The following is a 22,500-nucleotide window of genomic DNA, read 5'->3' on the forward strand; positions in this document are numbered from 1 at the left end:
AAAGGTTTTAAGTACCCTACTGGGACAGATGCTAGGCGGCAACAATAGAAGGCACACTAATGCAATCCAGGTAACACAATCCTGTTTCAAAAACACGGGCCGGGCTAATTACAGCGCTGCTGAGTCAAGTTTCTTATGCCATCGCAACCCACAAGAACAGGTCAAAATCAAATGTTATTCAAACCACAGTCATATCAACCTTCCATATCAGAGTCACGGCTTAAAACCAAATGAAGAACTTAAAAGCTTAACCCATTCACAAGCAAAAGAAGTGTTTTCATTGCGGGTGGCAAGGTCCGGTGCTTGTCATCATCCACACCAAAAGGAACTGTGCGGCAGAACAGAACGCTGATAGTTTCAAAGTTTGGGGGACTATTTGGGCTGGTCCTTTGATCAGAACACTTTCTTTTTAACAGAAGCATTAAGAAAAACTTGCCTAAAATAACAAATGGTATTTCGAAGAGATGGCTTTAAATAAAACAAACAGCATAAAGGTTATATTTAGTTTTGACCTTTTTCATTTGAAGACTTCTCTTCCATTGCAGAAAAAAAAAGGCATTACTCTAATGGCCTGTCTGCTTGCGTGGATAAACATACTGATCTAGCCCTACAGGTGGCATACGACCTCACTGCACACGAAACGTCCACGTGTATTAACTTTGAATTGAGTCTATTAATACTCAGTTATCAAGCAAAGGTGTATGTTTTGGGTGAATATCAGAGAGAAACTTGGTTAAAATATCTGATTGAAATGTAAGCTTTATAAAGCTAGTTGGTAATCAAAATTGGGTTGAAGCCTGGAGAATCGCATGAATCAAAATCAACAAATCAATGTTTTGACATAAATTATGATGAAGCTGTTTTTCTGTTAACTGAAAAACAATAAAGTAAGCCCCAAAAGGTAAAGAACTGGGAACACAGATATATAGGAGTTTTTTTGTTGTTGTTTGGTTTGGTTTGGGGGTTGTGTTTTTGGTTTTTTTTTTTTTTTTTTGGTTTTTTATTTTTTGGTAAAAATCATTGTTACCAAACCCAAAGAGGAACTTTTGTTCAGCTGTTAATTTCCTCAATGAGGGATCAGTCAGTCTAATTTGCAAGATGCTTTTCCAGCTCGTGGAGGGTGCGAGCTCTTTCCCTAGCTGACAACTGACTATATCTATAAACCTTCCAGGCCATTTAACTCTCAATGAGTAATGCTATGTAACAAATGACTTATCATACATGTTTCCATACAATGAATTTCAATAATTAAAATGTAAAATGAATATTTGGAGTGCGACTTCGCATAATATGTGCACACACTGACTCCAAATTGCACCAAACAACTAAAACAGATTTATTGTTCTACAGTGATTTACTTGGCCATGTCAGATTAGTAATATGGATCTGTTTAAAAACACAATAATTAAGACAAGCAGGATAAATTAATCAACCTACAATACAGTATGAGCTACCATCAAACGTCGGGAGATAACAGGAGAAAGTCTTGGTTCACAGGTCTCTTTAAAACTGCTTTTATGCATAAATAAAACCTTAAAATGTAGATGGATTACGTCCAACAGAACTACTGTAGCTAAAAGTGATAATGATTCAAACATTTTTCAAATAGAAGTTAAATATTTATAAGCACCCAACCACATTTCATAAATCACAAACTATTATTATTTTATTTCTGTAGCTTCCTGGCACAGCATGAGGATTGAGCCACAGAAAGTCAGGAAAGAAAAAAAAAATATTCCTTTAAGAGCATGAATCAGATACAAAACCGAAGCAATCCAAGAACACGGGCCTCCAAAGAACATTCCATATAGTTTTCCCAGGAATCGCAAAAGCTCGGCGCAGGCTCGCCATGACCAACAGGCACATTTCGGCCACATGCGTTTCTCACCCTGGCCCATGAGCAACACAAGGCAGGTGTTTCATTATAATGAGGAATAAGAATCCAGTGAAAGTAGAGTGGTCCCTACCTGTCAATTATCACTGGATCTGAGGGAGTCTCATTTCGGTTGCCACAGCTCTTCTTGTCACAACAGCGGCTATGGAGCAAAAGCGAAAGGATTTAGTACAACCATTACAATGTAAAATCATCATTTAGGCAGACAGAAGGTTCAAATTGCGGGTTGCAGATGCTAGAATTACCACAAAGCCATACCTGGCAATCAACGGATCCCTGGGACAGAAAATTCTATGTGGGTCGTCTATGGGTTAATGGCCAGGCTTAACCTCTCCCTGAACAAAGAAGGAGGGAAGAAGAGGGACTCTCCTGGAGCCACGACTGACAGCCCTAAGATGGGGTCTCCCCATCACTGCCCGCACTATTGAAGAGTTCACTGTGAAATGCATTATTATTACCTCTACCCAATGAGAATATTCAGGGTTGTGGGTGGCTCAAACGTTCTTCCCTCAAGATCACACTAATTGTGTGGAACGCGTCAATAATGAGGTATGAGTGATTTCTCCCCCTCCAGTCATTCTGTATTAAATGGATTCCTTTTTCTTCTCCTTTCCCTTTCAAGGGAGACGTTTCCTTCAACCTCAGCCTGCCCAAAATCCTAAAGCTGTAACTGTTTGCTTTTGAACCATTCTCATGAGAATAAAAGTACAACATAATAATGAAGACGAAGAAGAGGCGAGATAAAAGAAAGTGGAGATCCACATGTTGTCTGGCTTCTGTGTCCTGTGCTGGACACCATTTAAGTTTTCTGGACGTATTATGGACAGTTGATCCAAAGGCTAGCACAGACCTCACAATGGAGGCCCTTAATTAGGTTAGAGAAAAAGCAGCCATGAGCAAGAAAAGCACCCACTATCAAAATCCCACCCCAGCTGTGACGAAAAGACTGTCCATTTCTGTAAAACTGGGATGCTTCTGGGGGAGGGGAGCAGAATTAAGGTTTTTTGAGAATTACCCATGGTCAGAGGAAAACTATCCATCTGAGACTTGTTTGCAAATAAAATATGTGCACACTGGTCAGTCTACACCCAGGGGGACACTATAAACCTTGTGTTTGATCAGTCAAGGAAGTGAGGAAGTTATCCAAGGGTTATACGTTAACACGTGCCACAAATAAAATATGCACTTTCCTCCCTCTTTCTTACACAGGCATGTGCATACACACACACACACACACACACACACACACACACACACACATTTTACTTAGTGAATCATAGGGCCTAAATTTAGAAAGCTGCTGGAGAGAACCAAACATTGAATTGAATTTCATTTTTAGGACCCAGAAATATACTCCTGGATAGAGAGCCTTTCACCAAAGTTGGGAAGTCTCATTCCTAACTATATCTCTGAGAAGAGAATCAGCTTCCAAATTTGGTGTTAATTCTCTTTGTCTCTCATATCTTCGGAAAGCAATAGTTAAGAACCGTATTTCCTTTGTCAAAGCCCCGGCTGAAGTTCACTTCATCTACCTTTTGGCCTTTCCCTTTCTGATTCAAAGAGGACTATTTTCTTTTAGGCTTATACTCTAAAATACCAGGACTATGGGGCTAGAAAGCCCAAAGTAACCCAGTGCCCATGAAACAGATGAGGAAACAAGGGAATGAGAAGTGCGGTCATTGGAATGCTTGCAAAAAAAAATAATAATTTAAAAACGAAATTCCATCATCCCTTAACTCTAATCCCCTACACGTACATTTCAAGGGCCTGCCAGAAGAGCACGGTGGTTAACAACACTGGCTCCAGAATCAGACAGAGCTACCTGTGCCACCTTAAGCAAGGTATTCCACCCCACAGAAACTTAGTTTCCTCATCTATACGATGTGACAACCATGGTGCCCACCTCTAATGAGCAGGGTGCAGATTCCGTGCAGTCAGGGTATAAAGCTGGGCTCTGTGACTTGGTCCTACTAAGTGGTGCATGAAGGCCAGCCTCATCACCACTCCCTGCTCCTGCCTCCTCCAACTTCCTTTTCCTCTGAACCTGAGCAAAGCTGCCCCCCAGCTACCCCAGAAGCAGCAGGTCTCTAGCAGCTGCCTATCAACACATCCCACGTCCTCTTTACCCAGGGACAAAACCAGTGGATGGGAAGGCCTATTTCTTCTCATCATTTTCCATTCCCCCCACTTTTTTTCTCAAACGGTGAGTGGGCCATGCAGGTTCCCGATGGTGGAACCCTCACCGGGTCCTACCCAGACTCAGTGTCCTCCAGGGGCTCGTTCCCCCAGAGATGGCTGCTTCCAAGTAGAATCTGCATGTCCTGCCTGTCTCTCTCTCTCCTCACGGCCATCACCTTCATCTACGTCGCTTTCATTCTTCACTTGAACTTCTGCAGTGGCCTCCCATCTAGCCCTGCTGCCTCCACTCTTTACTTCCTAAAACAGCCAGAAGGCTCTTTTCAAAATGTTAATGGGACTGTATCACTTCACTGCCCAAGACCTCTTAATGGCTTCCCAGTGCACTCAGAATAGATCTATGGTGATCCATGATGCCAGACTACTGTCCAGCCTCCTGTCACTCTCCTCTGATCTGTGAAGCTCCAAACACACTGGCCAGTTTCAGTCTCCTGATATGCCTCACTCAGTCTGACCTCAGGCCCAGGCCTCCTGGCCTGGTCAGTTCCTCCTCCAGCCCCTCCTTGGTTAGCCAGCCTCTACTCCCTGTTCAGGCCTCAGCCTCTACGCTCCCTTTCCAGAGAGGCTGGCCCTGACCCCCTTTAGGTTCCTTCTGGTTTTTTCTTTCAGGACATGTAACACAATGCAAATTATATTCTTACATGAATGTTTGTTTCATGACTCTCTCTCCTCTCACCCTGCTCTCCCACTAATCTGTATGCTCCATAAAGGAAGAAACTGTCAATTTTATTTACCTAATGAGTAGTGTAAGGACTGAAATAGAATGAAGAAGCTCAAATATAAATTGATTGATTGATTGATTGATTGATCGGGTGACTTCAAGAATGATAATGTACTGGGGGAAATACGATCCAAGGAAATGGGAAGGCGACAGATAGGAGAAGTCAAGCAGACCCTCAGATCAGGCACTGCTGACGAAAGGAAAGTTCACTCCCATCCCACCCTTACACCAAATCACCTCCCCCAAGCAAGTGCCACACTAAGCCTGAGATCTGTCCTTTGACTTAAGCACTTTCTTCATCCCCTTAAAATAAAAATGCCCTTGAGCACAGCCAGATGAATTGAAGCACAGCATAAACGAGAACCACTTCTCTCTGCTGGGCCCCAAGGGACCCAGGGGCAAAGGCAGATCTGAAGAACAGAAGTGTAGAAGGAAAGACAGAACAGGAATAAAGGAGGTAATGAAGGAAAGAAGAGAAAACAAAATAAAGGGGCTGAAGGTCACTTACCATCAAAAAAAAAAGAAAAAAGCCCTTTATGCAAAGTATAAAAAATGGCCTCCCCACAGGTTTCTTGTCTGGGGCGTGGGGGTCGGGGGTCATGCCACCGCCCCACACAGTCGTCATTCTGAACTGGGACTCTTGGGCTCTGCTCCGCACCTGGAGCAGTGACAAAATAGCATCTACAGGATGAGTCCTACTTTAAAGAGATATAGATATGCACATATATGTGTGCACACATCTACATGTATGTGTGTGTATGCATGGTCATACGGCACGATGTGCAGCATTAAAAAGGATGAAGGTGGGTTTTTACACACTCTCGTGGGAAGAAGTCTAAATCAAATTAGGAATCGAGAAAGACAAGCTGCTGAATAGTGTATGTGGTACAGTATTATTTCTGGGAAGGAAAAAAATGAAAGCATGAGAGAGAGAGTGGGAGGGAGGAGGAAGAGAGAATTGGGTACAAGCCAGTTCACCCCTCACTCCACTCAAATCTCTACACAAAGTTGCCACCTTAAAGAGCCTTTCCTTGGAGAACTGCTCCAGAGCCCTCCCTCAGCCTGTCTCACTTTTCTCCCTAGCACTCATCACATCCTATTTTATGTTCATTTTCTTCTATGCTGTCTGCCTCTCCATGAGGACAGGCTCTTGGGCCATTTTTTCTAGACTGCAGCTAGAACGGAGCCCAAGGCACAGTAGATCCTCAGGAAATAGGCTTTGAATAAATGAATAGAAACTTCCAAGAAGTGACCTGTAGGGAGTGGAACAGGAAGTGGGAAGGAATGGAGGGTATATATTTCATTTCCATCCTTCTGTAGTCTTCTGCTCTGTGCTGCAATACTACTTTCCTATTCGAAAACTGAAAATCAACCTTAAATTGGGGAACAAATGTCTTCCTGTGGACTGAGCTGACATCTACCCACCCTCTCTTTCTAGTTCTGAGCCCAGAGCCAAGCGGAGCAAGAACCAGCCCTTCTTCCCCACCCGCAGTCTTTCCTCACCCTTCTCTTTCACCTCTTCTCTAAACCTAGCTGCCTTCTAGTTCCTTCTACTGAACTCAGAAGGACCAAGAAAGGTAGGCCCCACCTCCACCACACACAAGACAGGCATTCACCAAAAAGGACAGGATGAAAGGAGAATAGATTCGCTTAGGTTTAAGGCAGAAGAGCACTCAGGCTAAGCCAGCACCGTACCTGGGACCACAGACGTGAGAGCATTTTATGGGATAAGTTACTGTGTTAATGAAAGAAATCACAGTGACAATTATGCCCTCATTGCTTATCTTCATCCTCTGAAAACTGTTTCTTAGGCTCTTATACCAGACACAGCCCCAGCATTTGAGCCCCAGAGTGGGCACGTATCAGGGGCCTTGGAGTTTCCTGACTGGCTTGGTCACAGAGCCAGAAACCCACGATTTCACATCCTTCTCAACCTGTAACTCAAGTGGCAGGAGAGCATATTGGAGTGCGTCAAAGGAGTGGGTCCCCAGCACTTGGTATCCTACAAACACTTCAGACTCAAGACAGCATCCCTTTCCCTAGCCAGAGCATGCATCTCCCAGATAATTCCACACACCCAGGGAAAAGCAAACGTATGAGTGTCCTCCTTAGCAGCCTGACACGGGGGCTTATCTCCTGTGAGCTGACACACAGCTTCCTAATCCAGGGCAAGCAACGCTTACATGCTTCCCAGTCATGGGACCTGCAGATCTTCATTATAGGGATGTGGAATCTCTTCCTAGAAGCAGAGGCTCTCTCAACTGGGGAAAAGCATTCCCTCAATCTCTTAAGCTTCACTGCAGAAAACAAGATTATCTTTCCTGTTTAGCCCAACTGGCTACAGAATGAGATACACGAATTATCTGAATAGTCTGACTAGTGATAAGTTTACTCCTTCCCTTAGTTTACAAGCACTGTCAAGTTGTCCCGCTCTCTTAAAAAAAAAAAAAAAAAACCTCCTTTTCTCTTGAATTAGTTTCTTCACTGCCCACTTTTCTCTTTGCCAGAGTCACCATCATTCCTTGCCACCTAATCCCATAAAATCTGGTTTCCAGGCCTCAGCACTCACTTGAATGTCCTCTCTCAAAGTTCACCAGTGACTTTCTGGTGTTTTTCTCTCTTCAAGTCCACCTGGATCTTCCCAAGACTTATCATGAGGATGGCCCCCCATCTTGGAAACACCCTCCTTTTATTTCGATGCCCTGTATGCTCAAGGTTCTTTCTCCTAATTCTTGAACATACTCTCCCTCCTTGCTAAATTTGACCACTCCCCAAGAACATATCCATAGTCTCCCACCTTTCTAGTCTCCCACCTTTTCCAATCCCATGTAAGCCCATAGCTTTGACTCCACCTTTGGGAAAAGACATTTCTGATGCCCATTATCTTTTGCCCTCTCTTCCCAGCTCCAGGCCTTAGCCCACCTACCTGCAAACCTGTCTCCCCACAGAAATAGGGCCACCAACAAATAGGCCCAAACACTTCTTCATACACCCTCTAAAATTCCTGTCCTATCTCACCCTCCTCATTCCTGTGGCCACCACCCACCTTCAGGTATGTCCTCCCTTCTCTGAATAGCCACAGTCCTTTGCTTCACCCCTCATCACAGACAGTGCAGCCTGGTCATCTGCTGAGGGGTGTCCTCTCCCAGGCTAACCTATAACCTCTCCTACTTCAGGACCAGTCCCTTGGCTCTGCGTTCCACAGTGCTTTGCACACAGTAGGTGCTACAAGAATGACTGAAAATATCCTTAACCACCATACCTCCAATGAACAAAGTATGTTAATGCTGTATTAGGCACTTCACTTCCCTCCAATGTTCTCTTATCATCTTTCACTCTGAGCAGCTATGTACCAGGTACTTAACTAGACACGGCAGACATAGCTGTTACTAGTACTACTACTACTACTGTTTCCACTGGTGTTACTACAAATACTACTGCTCTTCCTATCACGGTAACAATGGACACTCAGTACTTACCACGTATCAGGCACTGTGATAAGTATTTATGGGGATCATAGCATTTAATCTTAACAACTACCCTATGAGAGAAGTAACATTTCCCCCCACTTCACACATGGGGCAACTAAAGCAGAGACGAAAGCTGAGTGACTTCTCTGCCTTCAAGGAGCTCTTTGTTCAGCAAAGCAGGACAGGACCTGGACACATGGTTACAACATGCCAACTGTTGTGAAGGAAAAGCATGGGATATAATAGGAGTGCATAACAAGGAGACAGAACTCAGGCCAAGGGCCATGGACACTTTCCTGAAAAAAGCCATGCTTAAGTAGAAATCTGAAGGACAAAATCAGAACAAGCCAGCAAAAGAGGAAGAAAGAACAGACTATATCAAGAGGTTGCCCTGAGCTTGCCCTGGGAACTCATGGTCACACAAGAGGCTGGGCACTGATAATAGAAAAAAATGCTCTCCTAAACAGAGCACCCATCCCCTGCAACCGTCCTGTGCACTGGAAAGGGAGAAAATTGACTTTGGCCTGCCTGGGAGGGGGTGAAGACTAGGGCTCCCCTACCAAGCATAGGTCCTATTTTCCATTTACATTTAAATATAGGACGTTGAGATGCAGTATAATCAAATCCCTATGGACTCCCACTTTAAAAAATCCTTGGGGTGGCATATTTTTTAAAGAATTTAACCACTAAGTACTAGCAAAATATAATGATAATCTCTATGGTAGATCCCAATTCACCAAAAATGCAGAAACCTTCCCAGAATTCCACAAGAAGAGTTGTATACCACCAAGTCAAAGAGATTTTGCCTCAAAGAGAGACAGTAAGTACAATCTAAGGGTCATAAGTCCTTTAGCCAGGTCATGCAATGGGGTTACCCTCTCAACAGAATAAAAAAAAATATATATATATATATATATATATATATATTTTTTTTTTTTTTTTTTTTTAATTTGCAACCAACTGAGACGCAGCCCCCTGGTGTTTTTCAGATTTTTTTTTCTTTTTTTTTTCATTGCCTGCAACAAAACAGAATACCCAAGCCCTTTCTTGTCGATCTAAATTCTCTGTGTCTCCTTTACCATAGCTCCAATGTACTATAAATATACAGCTTTTGTGACATAAATGCAAAGTTTTATTGTGCCGTTAGCCTTGATAGAAGGCACTGCAGAAAGTTGTTTAGAAATTAAATATCTAAAACAAGCTATTTTAAAATCCAGGGCCCTCACTATTTCATGTCTGCAATGAAGAAATTTCATCTTGGGGAGAGCAAGCTGTCTTTCACACCATATGGCTAATGGTGGTGCATAGCAATTAGCCAGGCTGATTAATGGTGAACAGACTCTAATTTTATGCTTATAATTGAGCCTGCATTTGCACCCCTGGTGCAAATTCAGCACATCCCAACTTCCACTTACAACAGGCAAGAAATCAAGAGAAATAGGATGGTGAGGAAAGTGAGAATTTTTTTCCTGAAGCCCCCTAAAGAGCATCAGATTTGCAATTTAAAAGACTGTTAGCCACACAATAGATGACAGGTTTGTGTAATAGGGTCATGGCGGCCTGGTAAACAAACAGTACCCCTTACACATCTACAGGCAGCCAGGAAAACCGTAATCTGTAACATTAGCAGGATGACATTTTGAATATGGCTTTTCCCTCTTAGCCACACAGTACAAACATCATCATTTGCCTTCAGTGGCTTGAGAATTTTATTTTTGCTATTTTTATGTTTCTGAAAAATAGAAAGAACATCAGCAGTAGAGCACACCAACCGGCATAATAAAATACTTTGGACCAATGAATTTTAAAAACAAGAAAAAATATAAACTGCGTTAATAGGGGGTAGGCTTATGTGTGAAAGGCATAATATATCTTTAAGTATTTCAAGAATAGAATTATTTCTAGCATAGTCCAAACATGTACAGATATGAGATGCAAATCTATGATACATAGACATTAGTTGGCCTATTGTTCGAGATCCATCTTCCTGCCTGTCCCCTATTTGCTAGAATCCCATGTAATAGAACATGGAAAATTCATTCTAATGACATGCTAATTGCGGGAAGCTAAAATAAGAGATATGATCAGAAAAATAATAATACAAAGGAGGTCTTTTTTAAATGCTTTTCAAAATGACTTTACCCATTTAATTCTGGAAAGTACAACTCAGCTTTAACGGTATGATCATTGTATACAGTATACTAATTTTTGCCTAATAATATCTTCCAAGAAACCGATGACTGTATTTTCTGCTACTGTATTTTCTGTTTCAAAGGTAAGGAAAGGCTACCTGTTTGTGGGATAATTACCAAGTTTTACAAATCGCTGAAGTGAAAACCTGTGAAACTCCTGAGGAATTTAGAATACTCTTTTAAAAGTATGCTTTTTAAAAAGGAAAAAAAAAAGAAAATTTTATATACATACATAATTAGAGATATAGAAGTTAATATTTGAGATTTCCCGAAGAAAACACATTAAGCCCTTTTTATTTTATTCCCACCTGTGGAGGTTAAAGATTGCTTTACCCACAAGTCCGGGAGCAGCAGATAAAGCCCAACCACGCAGAAGTGGCAGCGGAAGCCTAAAACGACTGGTCAGTAATAGTCAGGAGCCAAGCCTGCTTTGTGCCAGGGAAAGCCTGCATGGCTAACAAAGCAATTAGTAGCCTTTCCCTGATGCATAGTGGCATTTTCATGCTTTATCCAATTACTCAGAATATATCAGGTGTTATTCTAGAAAGAATAAGAATCCTATACTGCAAGTTTAAAGGCTGTCCTCTGGCCTACTCTCTCACATGTGGAGGACTGGCTGGGGCCATGAAAGGGAATTTGGTTTGCTGGCTTGGTTTCTAATGTGGCTTGCGTCTGATTACAGGCAAAATAAATACACCTGTTTGTGGATGAGATGAATTTTTATAACTTTCAGGTGTAAACATTTGCCATCCTTCCAAAAGCTCACTGCTATGGAGAAACATTAGCTACATCATCACAATTACATACAGGGTAACTAAGATTGAGAGATCAGAGGCAAGGGAAGGGGGAAACCCACACTCAATTTAAGGAGGAATGATGCCTTTGTACCAATGGTCACATTTTTAAGTGGCAGAATTAAAAAGGGGAACTATAACATTCTCATCTTATCCAGAGGCTTCTGTTGACATCAGTAGAACTCTTACTCATTTTACTAGCAATGCAGTTGAGCACATACATTAACACTAAAAGGATATATTGTATTTTATTCGATTGAAAGGAAGAAGGGGAGGGCTCTGTTTTGTGGGCATTAAAAGTGTGATATCAAAATGGAAATGTTTGTCTTTCAGGATGAAATCTAATAAATAATCAAGAACCACTAGATGACTGTGAGCCTTACTACCAAATTCTCCTTTTTAGATTATCTAATAGAAGTAAGATAAATATATACCCAACAATCGATCTGAGCTCACCTGGCTTTGAGATATAAATTCACTTTCTCTTTGCTAATTAAAGGAAGAGAGCAAGGTATTTCTTACCTGCACATGATCTCGTGTGTGAGCAAGACTCGGCACATTTCTGGGTTCTTGTCTTGGCCTTCATACACTATGGCCTGTAAACAAAGGCATGATTTGAGCTAAAAATGGAACCATGTACCAGAGAACAAATTCTCGCAATTGAAGTCTTGAGCACTTCAACATCGCTGAGGGCCAGTTAGCTCTTGGGAGCCCAAGACCTCACGGAGCTGACTGCTCCGAGATACATTGTTAAGGATCAACCAAATCAGGTAGAGGGCGTATGTTCCTCTCTGTCCCATCAACCACATTCTTATGACACACACCTTTGGATCAGTGTGTGAGATGAACTTCTGTTGTCAAGACAACCACAATTCTCCTTTCAATTCAGAATAACATGAATCTAATCAATGAGGAGGAAAAACCCAGAAGGTTTAGCAGATTCAGATGCTAGTGATTTAAAATATAGAAAAGCACGTGGATCTGACTTTTAAATATGCATTCGTCACTTCATTTTACTACTTCCAGCCCCAACATTTAGTGTTCTAGAGATGAGTAGCAGAAAACAATTGGGGGTATGCTTAATGAGTCCGTTCACTAACTGTGTCTTTGAGATGATTCATCAATCAGGGAAAATCCTTCCTCCCACCTACACGCTGAAAACATGTGCTCTCCAGGGTGTACACCCACCCAAACATGAATACGCACGGGCATATGCCGTGTGTGTGGGCTTAAGCCATAGAGTTATCTTCCTAAACTGCGAAGAATTACATGTGACTCCCAAAATTTGGACTTCAAACCACCTCGTCAGCCAATACGTCTTTGTCTGTTGTCAGTAATGTGCATACAAACATTTTGCTTAAAATCACCCTGAAGTTTCCCTGAGACGGCAGCTTCCTGGAAAATCCACACGTTAATACCTGGGCCAAAGAAAAACACAGCCATTGGCAGAGCAGTGCTCTACCTCAGGATACATTTTAACTAACTTAACACTGTATCACTGCATAATACAAACACAGCTTCAAATTATTAATAAAATTATTTTCACACATTCAGATAACTCTCAATTTCTTGGTGACAAAACTATTTAAATGAACCAGAGACTATCCTTATTTAGTACACAGAAATGCTGCAGTAACTAACTTATACTTGGCTCTAATGTGCTTTGTTTATAAACCTGGGACTTTTAGAACCTGTAAAGGATCAAGATAGCTTAAGACACAGTGCATACAGACCCTAGGGCAGGCTCTAGGTATGAGAACTAATTCCATTACAGAACAAAAATTACAACAAATAAAAACATGATGTAAAGTACTTGTATAAGGAGAAAACCTTTCCCTACCACAGGCCCTTCAAAACCATTTTTTATGGTTAGCCTTCCATAACTCTGTATTTTTTAATGTTTTATTTTGACACAGTTTTAGACTTATAGAAAAGTTGCAAGAATATATAAAAAATTACAAGATAGTCTTTAAACACATTCCTCAAATGTTTACACTTTACTAAATCTGCTTATTCTTTTCCATTTTTTCCTGAACCATTTTTAAGTGAACTGCAGACATACTCTAAATATTTCAGCATGTATTTCCTTAAAACAAAGAATTATCTTCCTTAACCACAGTACAATTATCTGAATTAGAAAAGTAGCACTATAAAATAATCTAATCTACAGACTTTATTGAAATTCACCAATTACACAATAATGTCCTTCACAGCAATAAATAAATAAGTAAACAAAAATTTCATAAGTCCAGTATCAATCATTGCATTCAGTCATCATGTCTCCTTTAATACAAAACATTCCTGAGTCTGTAGTTCATGATATTGACATTGTTAAAGAATACAAGCCAGTTCTTTTGTAGAATATCCTCAGTTTGGGTTTGTCTGATGTTTCCTTGGACTTAGACTGAAGTTACACAATTCAGGGCCAGAATACCACAGATGTGATTCTGAGTTCTTCTCAGTGTATCAAATCTCACTGTCAGCTACATCCACTACAGGCAGTAAGCTCTGACCATTTGGTTAAGGTGGTGCCTGCGTTCCACCAGAGATCATTAGCCCAGATCTCCCCCTGTGAAGTTTCTACTTTACTTTATGTAATTCATAACTCTCCTATGGAGAGATAATCTGAATTATAGTAATGTCATATTATCCCTAAAATTTTCATCCACTAGTTTTAGCCTACACAGATGATTCTTTCTTGTATTCTTTTTTTTTTTAAAGATTTTATTTATTTATTTGACAGAGAGAGATCACAAGCAGGCAGAGAGGCAGGCAGAGAGAGAGGAGGAAGCAGGCTCCCTGCTGAGCAGAGGACCCTGAGACCCAGGACCCTGAGATCATGACATGAGCCGAAGGCAGCGGCTTAACCCACTGAGCCACCCAGGCGCCCGTCTTTCTTGTATTCTTAAAAGAACTTTTCAAATACCCAAGAAGTTGCTTTATTCAAGAAAATGTTTCGAGTGAATCAAAAACATTTTGAAAACCAAAAATTATATCTGACTGCTTTATTTATTGAGATCACTGCTGAAATCAAAGGAACATTGTAAGTAACAGATTAGGTCCCAAATATGGTGCTAAAAAATTCTAATCATGCATTTTTGTGATATCCTATTATCACTACATGTTTTGGACATTCTCTTAATATCCCTGATAACCTCTGTTTCAACTCCAGTTTTTTGTCGTGCTAAACTAATACAAGTACGTGGTAAATATATTCACAGATATTGGTAGGGTTTTCTTTCCCGTAAAAAAATAAGTGTTTTGATTTGTTTTTTTTTTTTTTTAAGAGGAATGTGTATCAGTTACATCAGGCCTTCTCACTCTGATTGTTTCTAGATGATATTATTTTTGTTGAGGCTGCTGGTTCCACCGAAATAAGTGGATCCATGATGATAGTCAATGAAAGATACGTCACAATGCAGATATTCTCACGACTCCCCTAAACAGGAGATGATCCAAGGATGCCCAGGGATCCCAAGCTTTTATCTTTAGTCACCACATATCATTTGTGGAAGGCCCAGGGCCTCTGTAACAGATCTCTTCACCAAATGCCAAACTGCCACTTTGCTCAGGCGGCAGTCAAAAAGAAGACTCCTTCTCTAAATCAAGCACAGAAAAATAAAAGCTTGAGTTTGGATTTGCTCAGAAATAGGAATTCTGGAGAGAAGTGAATGCCTAAAGTTTTTGCTGTCCCTCTTTTTGAGGCCCCAACAGAACAATACTTTTTAGCACATACACACAGAGAAAGAAGGACTACTTCTGTGACTTCTAAAATAAAAGCAAGAGAAACCGGGAATCTTTTGACTTTCCTATGAAGTATAGTATATATATATACTCCTGGGAGTATAGTAAGCTAGAAACTCAGTGCAACAGAATCAGCTCCAGAGTAGACCTTGGTCACAGGGCAGATCTACCTCCAACCTTACCTACGCAGTATTTGTTACTGAAAAGCCTTCTTAAAACAGACACATACACACACACACACACACACACACACAATCACATAAAAGATATGGGCCAACAAATCAACATTCCGTTGAGATCTAAAATGGGGAAATATGATAAAATTATTTTGCTGAATCTCCCTGAAGAAGAATGTCCACAATAAAACAGACTTCTTAAAAATGTCCCAAAGATCTCGGTCCAGCTTACACACACAACTGATGGCCTCACATCCGTCCTCTACCGTGCACATCTCAAACACTCGTCAAGATGGCTTCACAGTTCAGCAAACCCAGACTCGAAGCCTAAAAGGAAAGGGATCTTCTAACGCCAACTTAGAAGTTTCTGCTTTTCTTACTAATTTAAATATGGGCCTCTGTGCGGTGTGAATAAAGCTCCCTGAGACAGGATCAGCTGGGAGATCACAGAAGCATATAAACAGCATTGACTAGTTTAAGTGAAACCATTTTAATAGACAGCTGGTTTAGGGCCCAGACAATGGAACACCAAGAAGAAGGCTTATTTTCATCCTCCCTAGTAAATCATGCGTCTGCTCACTGTGAGGAAGGTAGTCTGCTGTGAGAGCGACAAAGACAACAGTGGCTTAAATAAATCAATGTGTTTATCAGGAGTAAGGACCGGAGGCCTGTTACAGACATGGGCAGGCGGGGGAGAGAAAACATATAAAATGCATTATTTAAATAAATGAATTGATGCCAAAGCAAGTTCAGGTTTTAACCTAAGAAATAAAAAATACAATATCAAGCATAAAACAATATGGACCTTAATTCTGCCAATGCCAATTATATCCCTGAAGGTGGCAGAAGTACTTGTGCAGGAAGAAAGCTAAAAGAATACACAGCCCTAATTTCATCTCAACTTTAAAAACCTGGTGAAATTGATTAAAAAAAGTTGTCACAACTTGACCTATGTGGAGCAGACTTAGTTTCCTGATATACTAGCATCCCGTTCCTTAATGTCCTCTCCTCATAAGCACAAAGACAATATCGAAGTCTCTCCATTGATTATCAGATTGAGGGTTTTTTCCAGAATAATTTTTTAGAATTAACAAAAATGAGGAAAAAAATAGGAATTCTTAAACTTACATACCCTAATGCAACAGCAGTACCTGAAGTTTTACTGTGAGAATAAAACACCATCAATTTCAAATGCCCAATTACAAATCCACCTATACTGGTCTTCAAAAAGGAATAAATCAATCTATCAAGAAAATCTGCCTCGGTGACCACTGTTTTAGATGGCATCTTGTAAAGTGTGGTTCATCACTCCTTTTCCAAAATATCACTGGGTCTTAAAAGTTAATTGAAACTTACTATGGATGAAGACCACACAGAAAAGACAGAAAAACACACAGTGCACATGCACCAAGATCACACTTCAATAGGATGCCAAAGGAAATACAGAGAATTGAGCATGGCCTTTCTTTGTGTACTCTTCTAGTAGTTTTAACTCTTTATGTTCTAAGCCAAAATAAAGAGGGCAAGGAAAATAGTTTTGACTTTGGTTCTTCAAAATCCAAAAGGGTTTTAGGAACAAATGTTTTCATTAGGAGACTTTTTGGTTTATAACCAAACAATAGGAAACTTGTCATCGGAAGGAAGGAAGGAAAGAAGGGACAGAGGGAGGGAGAGAGGGAAGAAGGAAAGAGGGAGACAGAGAAAAGGAGGGCAGGAGGGAGAGAGGGAAGGAAAAAAGAAAAAAGAGAAAGAAAGAGAAAAATGAAGAGAGATGGGTTATCCATAACTAACAAAAACTCCTCATTTTCCACTTAAGTAAAAGCAGTACCCTTGAAAATATGTTACTTCTTTTTCTACATACAAAATAAAGGCCAAACCTAATTTCAAGAATAAGTTCGTGAATGTACAAAGTACCTCCTTCAACCAGAACTAAAACACCCTCTAATTACAGACTGCCAACAAGCCGTTGGTACCAAATTACCAAGAATCGGAATGAATCAAAAAATAATATGAACACTTACAATATCAATGTACTAGAATATTAATCACTGCATTCGACCATCAAGTTATATGCTTGTCATTTAAAAAAAAAAAAATGCTAGCTTATGTGATTCCAGAAATTTCCAGTAGGTGAAGGAGCCCTAGTTAAAAATTAACCTGTGCCAAAGAAAACCCTACAAAACTGACATTTCATAAACAATTGTGTCAAACAGCAATCCAACATTAATAGCGGGATAAAATAAAAAATTATTTTGCTTCAATTAGCAGCTGGGCTACTGGTCAACGAATTATAAAGATGTAATTTCAGCTTAGCAGCTAAGAAGGCCTGTTTTCAGAACTGAATTAGGAAAGTTGCAAAGGAATGCTATCATATTCAGTATGCTGTTTAGTTACATCACAGCCCTGAATAAAAAGAGAATATGTATTGAAAGCAGTTAGCTTTAGAGTACATCTTTAATGACTCAAAGAAACAAATTGCCTTATATTATTCAAGCACCAGGATAAAAACTGAATCACTCTAACAATTCCACACTGTACTTCTTTTTCTAACAGTAGTAAGAGATACTTCACTCATATGATAACTACATGTACATCTATATTAGTAGATAGAGCTGGCTTTGTGAACCCGGTGGGACAATAATAATAATAATAAAATAATAAAAGCAGCTAATGTATTAAGCACTTAATATGTGCCAGTCACTATTCTAAGCATTTTACATGTAGGAGTCCATTTAATTGTCACAAAAGAGCTTCAAGGTAGGTGCTATCATTATTTCCATTAGTTTGATTCCAAATGCTTACATGCTTTAATTACTCACTGAGACCAAATCATTCTTGCTCAACAACTATATAAACAATTCGCCAACCTCCAAACACTCCTTCATTCCTCTCAGCAATGTAAGTCAAAACATAAGAACAGACTATTGGTGTAGTCATAGGAGTTCGATAAATGCATCACTACTAATATGTTCGTTTTTAATGCTGTTCAAACATTCACATGGAAACAGCTCTAGCGTAAATATCCCCGAACAAATGGCTGTATATTATCCAGGAGGGAGCAGTTGGACCGCCAGACTGGGGAAGTACTAGGCCATCTGGCTCCAGCAATCTCTCCAAAACCATCAGCTTTGTTTTCACCCCCAGACTCCAAACAACACATTTTCCACTGTGATGAGTTTACATTTTCCCAAACACAGGTCCTGATCATGCATAAAAATTCCAAACTTCTTCATTCCTCTATGTGCAAGGAAATTTAAATCACCTGCCTTTTTGACATGTTACCAAAGGAGAGAGAAAGCTGCTGAAATGTGGCTCCTGACTAGAAACTTGCCTTTTTTGTTTGTTTGTTTACCCAAATGTATGAAAGAGCCTTTCTGCTGGCCCGAGTGAATTCCTTTGGAACTTATTGATATACTAAAAATGTGTTTATCTACCAATGAAGAACCATGAACTGAAAGGGTTGTTAATCAAATCTACGTAGCTGTGGCAGGATATAATGAAACAATCAATAGGAAGAAATGTGCTAGCATCAATAACTTAAAGTACCAGGAACATCAAAACAAATATATAAAGAAGACTAGCTTGTAAGAGAAAGAGGACAGCATTTTTGATCATTGTACTTTGGGCCTCCCCACCCGCTAAGCTTGGACCCTTTTTTGGGGTCCCCTCACCATACCACCTACTTCAAACCCATACATGACAAGGATTATGTGACTGTTATTTTTCCCTTTCCAAAAAAGAGCTTCTCTCTGTGGACAGGAGTATTTTGCTTTCAATAACTTTATGGAATTTGGTACTCTTTGAATTATAAAAATGTCACTTTTTAAAAGCAAGATGGTAGGAGGAAAGGTAAGTTAAAGGCTTTTTTTTTTTAAACTATTTAATGTTAACTCACCAAAGCAATCACAGAACATAATCATATTTCAAATACTACTTGAAAGTCTGAAATGAGGCACATTAAACATCAGACCTCCCCTACTGGGTTCATTTGAGCTTCTGCAGTAGATATTGTTTTTGAACTCAACAGCCATAAACTTCTAGGTCCTACAGGCCTTTCTGCATGCTCACTAATGGAATACCAAAAACAGCAATGACACAAAAACAACCTATTTTTAGTCCAGCTAAACTTGGTTTTGAACAACCCTTCCCAAAAGCAAGCCTCTCATTTTCTAGTTGGTGGACGAATTTCTTAAATATCATCATATCCCTTGTGTTTTATGAGAGAGGCATACGGATGAGGGGGCTCTCAGTTCCTTCCACATTCGCTTGTAATAAAACTTCTCTTTCTTGGTTGAGTCCAAAATTAAGAGTCATTACCCAAAATAGTGTAATGAGACACTTTGAAAAGGTGTGAAATACTGTGTCATACCAATACATCTTGGTTGATTAAGTACATTTCTGTTTGATTTCAATGCTGCTAACTCCACCCAAGTGGAGGAACATCCTATGAAAACGGAGAGCACACAGATAGTTTGGATTTTGCTTGCCAAAGATTCCCTTTGAGTTTTAACCCCAACTTCTGAGTCAAAGATAAGACATCAAACCCATAAAGCTGAATCTCTGACATAAAAAATGTTACAAACAGCTTAGAGAAGACGCTTGAATGGTGACTAGGTATTCCCTCCAAAATGTAAGATGTGATTAGAACGTATCACATCACTGATGTTATCCTATTCTGTACTCTACATCTCAAAATCCTGAGTCTATCTGGAAGAATTTCATGAAGGAAAAAAAATTGTAATCATTTAATCAGTCATTTTATGTCAAGCCTTACTTCTGATTGAAGGGGTCACTGCATATGTAACAAAAAGAAAAAATTTAAGAAACTATAAATCAGACTCGGTAGTTAATTATCATAGAATAATCTCAAGCTAGATGAGAATCCACTGTTTAACTCATTAAGACTAAAATATAATAATTATGTCACAACCAGGAAAAGTTATGTTTCTTCACACTGATCTGCTTTCTGAAGACTACTGTATTAACTATGTCTACAAAAATCTAACCTATTTCCTAAACTCTATCAGCACACAATCAACAAACAGATAATGGGCAGGGATCGCCTTTCAAAGTGAAACCTACATAGAAGGCATTAGAAAATTACTAAGAGAGCAAATAGGTGTATGTCTCAAAAACAAACAAACAAACAAACAAAAACCACACACATCTTCTCTTGATTATTTTTGGAATCAATTCAGATAGTTACTTAAACCTTTCTCAGGTCACTCCCAACCAAAATATATAATTGCATACATTTATAATTTTAACTTTCAGTGAGATGTCACATTATGACAATTGACTTTCTTAAACCTGTTATTATTAAAAATAAACTGCATCTTGTTCTAGTCTCCCACCCCCAACTGATAGAATTTCTAATACCATGCAGTCAACGAATGCCCTAAACTGTAGTTTTTCTAAAACTCTATGACCTTGTTAGTAGAATACATCAAAAAATACATCAAAAATCATGTATTGCTTTATAAAAATCAAAATTATTCCCCCACCATATGAGACTGTGTAAAGTCAGTTCATTTCATAATGGGAAAATCAGTTCTTGGTGGCACTTTTTCTTTAAGGGGTCTATAAGTTTTGAAAGTAGTTAATCTCTTCAAACATGTCCTAATTTTGCACCCCTCACAACTGTTCCTTTCATAGTGCTGCCTATAATTTAATATGTAAGTGGTCAATGTTGCATAAGCAGATAAGCCTTACATTCTGGTTTGTGGGGATTTTTTATCTTTTAAAAAGTGATTTCTAACAAAGATATATGTAATATGTATTACAGTTCGTACTTTCCCCCTCCCCCTCTGCTCTTTTCTTTCCTCTGATGAGAATGGCAGGAAAAGGTATCTAGGGTATCAAAGACAATTTTTTAAAACAAAACTCCACTTAGGACACTTTTGTTTTGATACAGTAAAAAAAAAAAAAAAAGTTACTGAAATCAGGCCTTTGTGTTTCTGTGTGATAGGGAAAAAAAATTTTTTACATAATACAATGTATCCAAATGAAAGGGAATTATCCTATGTAAAAAATCAAAATGAGTACAAAAAATAAGACCAAGATTGGAAGTACAAATGTGCATTTACTCTGACTAATAAACCAAGAAATGAATCTTCAAGAAAGTCAAATATTTTAGGCAAATAACTTGAAATAGACCTCAGTAGGTATTTATTAATTATTTTTAAAACTACATTTCATACCCTCATGTTTTCTACTTGGTTCAAAATGAAATACAAGACTAACAATCAAAATCAGCTATTACTGAAAGTTTCTTGCTGAATAGATTTCAAAACTTCCAAAATCTTCTGAATGTGCATTTTGTAGAACATATTTAAGCCATGCTTATCTAAAAATAATTTTTAAATATGCATGTATACCCTAATTTGAAAACTTCCAAGTCAGTATCTATGAAAGGAGATCACCCTCCTTATTTTAAAGAAAAACTATTTCTAAATTGCAATCAAGCAAATAAGTTTTATTCCTCTTACTAAATTGGTGGTTAGTACACAATGTATAACTTTGCTCTTTGTTCTAGTTTCTTTCCCCCACCCAATAAAGCTGGCTTCTTTTTTGTTACTAAGTCCTCCAACGACCTAACCAACTACTTAATTCTGAAACTAAACTTTTTCTTAAAATTTAAAAAAAAAAAAAAAAAAGGCTCCTCTGCCTCATTAAAACGTCAGGCCTCTTTTCTGACTCGGCTCATAATTGTATCTTTTAAACCATAACTCAACCTTAATGTACGCTGCTTGACACCCGCATGTTGGGGAGTTGAAGAAAATGCCGCCTATGTACCTTTAAGACCACAAGCTCACTCATGCTGCCTGGCTCCTTGCCAAATTTGGAGGCAAAAGCAGGAGGATTTTTGCAAAATATCCTCTAACAATTGTCGCTCCCTCTTCCAACAATACCACCACTACCACCTCCTTTTTAAAAAATCTCTGGTGTGGGTCATCTGCGCTCTCAGCTCATGTCACCATTCCCGAGTAAGGTACGTAGGCCTCCCACACCATTCCCTACCCTAGATCTCCCAGGAGTGGCTGGGAGGGTTCTGGTTTCACAAGTTCAGCCCACTCTACGCCAAGGTCCCTGGGCACCTTTTGCGCCCCCTGGGGCTCCTCGGCCCGGTCAAAGGAAGTTCAGCACTTACTCTCGCCTCTCAGCACCTGTAGTCTTAATGCAAGAGGCCTGAGTCTTCCTTGGTGGGAAGGAGCCGTCGAGCCATCTTCCCCACGAGGTGGGAGCTAGGGTGTGTATCCGCACTCCAGGCTGCGCTAGAATAAGGTCTGAGGTCCGCCCTGGCGTTGAGAGTT

General features: G+C 39.7%; 1 protein-coding gene across 1 annotated transcript in view; it reads right to left on the reverse strand.

Moving 5' to 3' along the window:
- EBF1 (EBF transcription factor 1) overlaps positions 1 to 22,500 on the reverse strand; it is a 389,084-nt gene that overhangs the window by 361,826 nt on the left and 4,758 nt on the right. Inside the window, 2 exon segments of the mRNA XM_047728952.1 lie at positions 1,968 to 2,036; positions 11,790 to 11,863. Of these exon segments, the coding sequence (XP_047584908.1) occupies positions 1,968 to 2,036; positions 11,790 to 11,863 (143 nt within the window).

Source organism: Lutra lutra, chromosome 5 (genome assembly GCF_902655055.1).
Source record: "Lutra lutra chromosome 5, mLutLut1.2, whole genome shotgun sequence".
Classification (NCBI taxonomy): Eukaryota; Metazoa; Chordata; class Mammalia; order Carnivora; family Mustelidae; genus Lutra; species Lutra lutra.